The sequence below is a fragment of the Wasmannia auropunctata genome, unplaced genomic scaffold (assembly GCF_000956235.1).
Source record: "Wasmannia auropunctata unplaced genomic scaffold, wasmannia.A_1.0 LD301151.1, whole genome shotgun sequence".
Taxonomy (NCBI): Eukaryota; Metazoa; Arthropoda; class Insecta; order Hymenoptera; family Formicidae; genus Wasmannia; species Wasmannia auropunctata.
The window spans coordinates 1-599 of record NW_012061739.1 but is presented as its reverse complement, the minus strand read 5'-3'; the positions used below and the strand labels follow the sequence as shown (position 1 = coordinate 599).

General features: G+C 38.1%; 1 protein-coding gene across 1 annotated transcript; it reads left to right on the top strand.

Annotated features, from left to right (window-relative positions):
• Nucleotides 1-4: 4 nt before the first annotated feature.
• LOC105461256 lies at nt 5-593 on the top strand (the record flags this gene model as incomplete). Its single annotated transcript, XM_011707753.1, has 1 exon — nt 5-593. A coding segment is annotated over one exon (465 nt), but the record flags the coding sequence as incomplete, so codon positions are not given.
• Between the last annotated feature and the right edge of the window lie 6 nt (nt 594-599).

The following is a 599-nucleotide window of genomic DNA, read 5'->3' as shown; positions in this document are numbered from 1 at the left end:
ATGGGATCAAGTTTTAAATAAGGTCGAATACTCACTAAATAATACCGTTTGCCGAGCGACTAATGAAATTCCTTCCCGTTTGTTGTTCGGAGTCGAGCAAAAAGGAATAATCTGTGACTCAATACGAGAAGTACTCCATGCAGATATGGATCGCGATCTCGAACAAATTCGAGATAAGGCTCACACGAGTATTGAGAAACTACAGCTCGAAAACGCGAAAAAATATAATTTACGAAGAAAACCTGCACGCGATTATAAAATAGGTGACTATGTAGAAATCCGGAATATAGAGACTACGCCGGGTATAAACAAAAAACTGTTACCTAAATTTAAGGGACCATACATTGTTAAAAAGATCTTAGATCATGATCGGTACGTCATCTCTGATGTCGATGGATTCCAGGTAACACAGCGACCGTACACAGGAGTTGTAGCGCCAGATCAGATACGACCTTATATCCATACATAATTTGTACTTTTGTTTTAAAGAAAAAAAAGTGTGTTCTGCGATATTTTCATGTAACGAATTCGACAAATGTTTATGTATTTGCTTTGTTTTGTTTGACCGAGACGGTCAAAATGTCAGAATGGCCGAACTG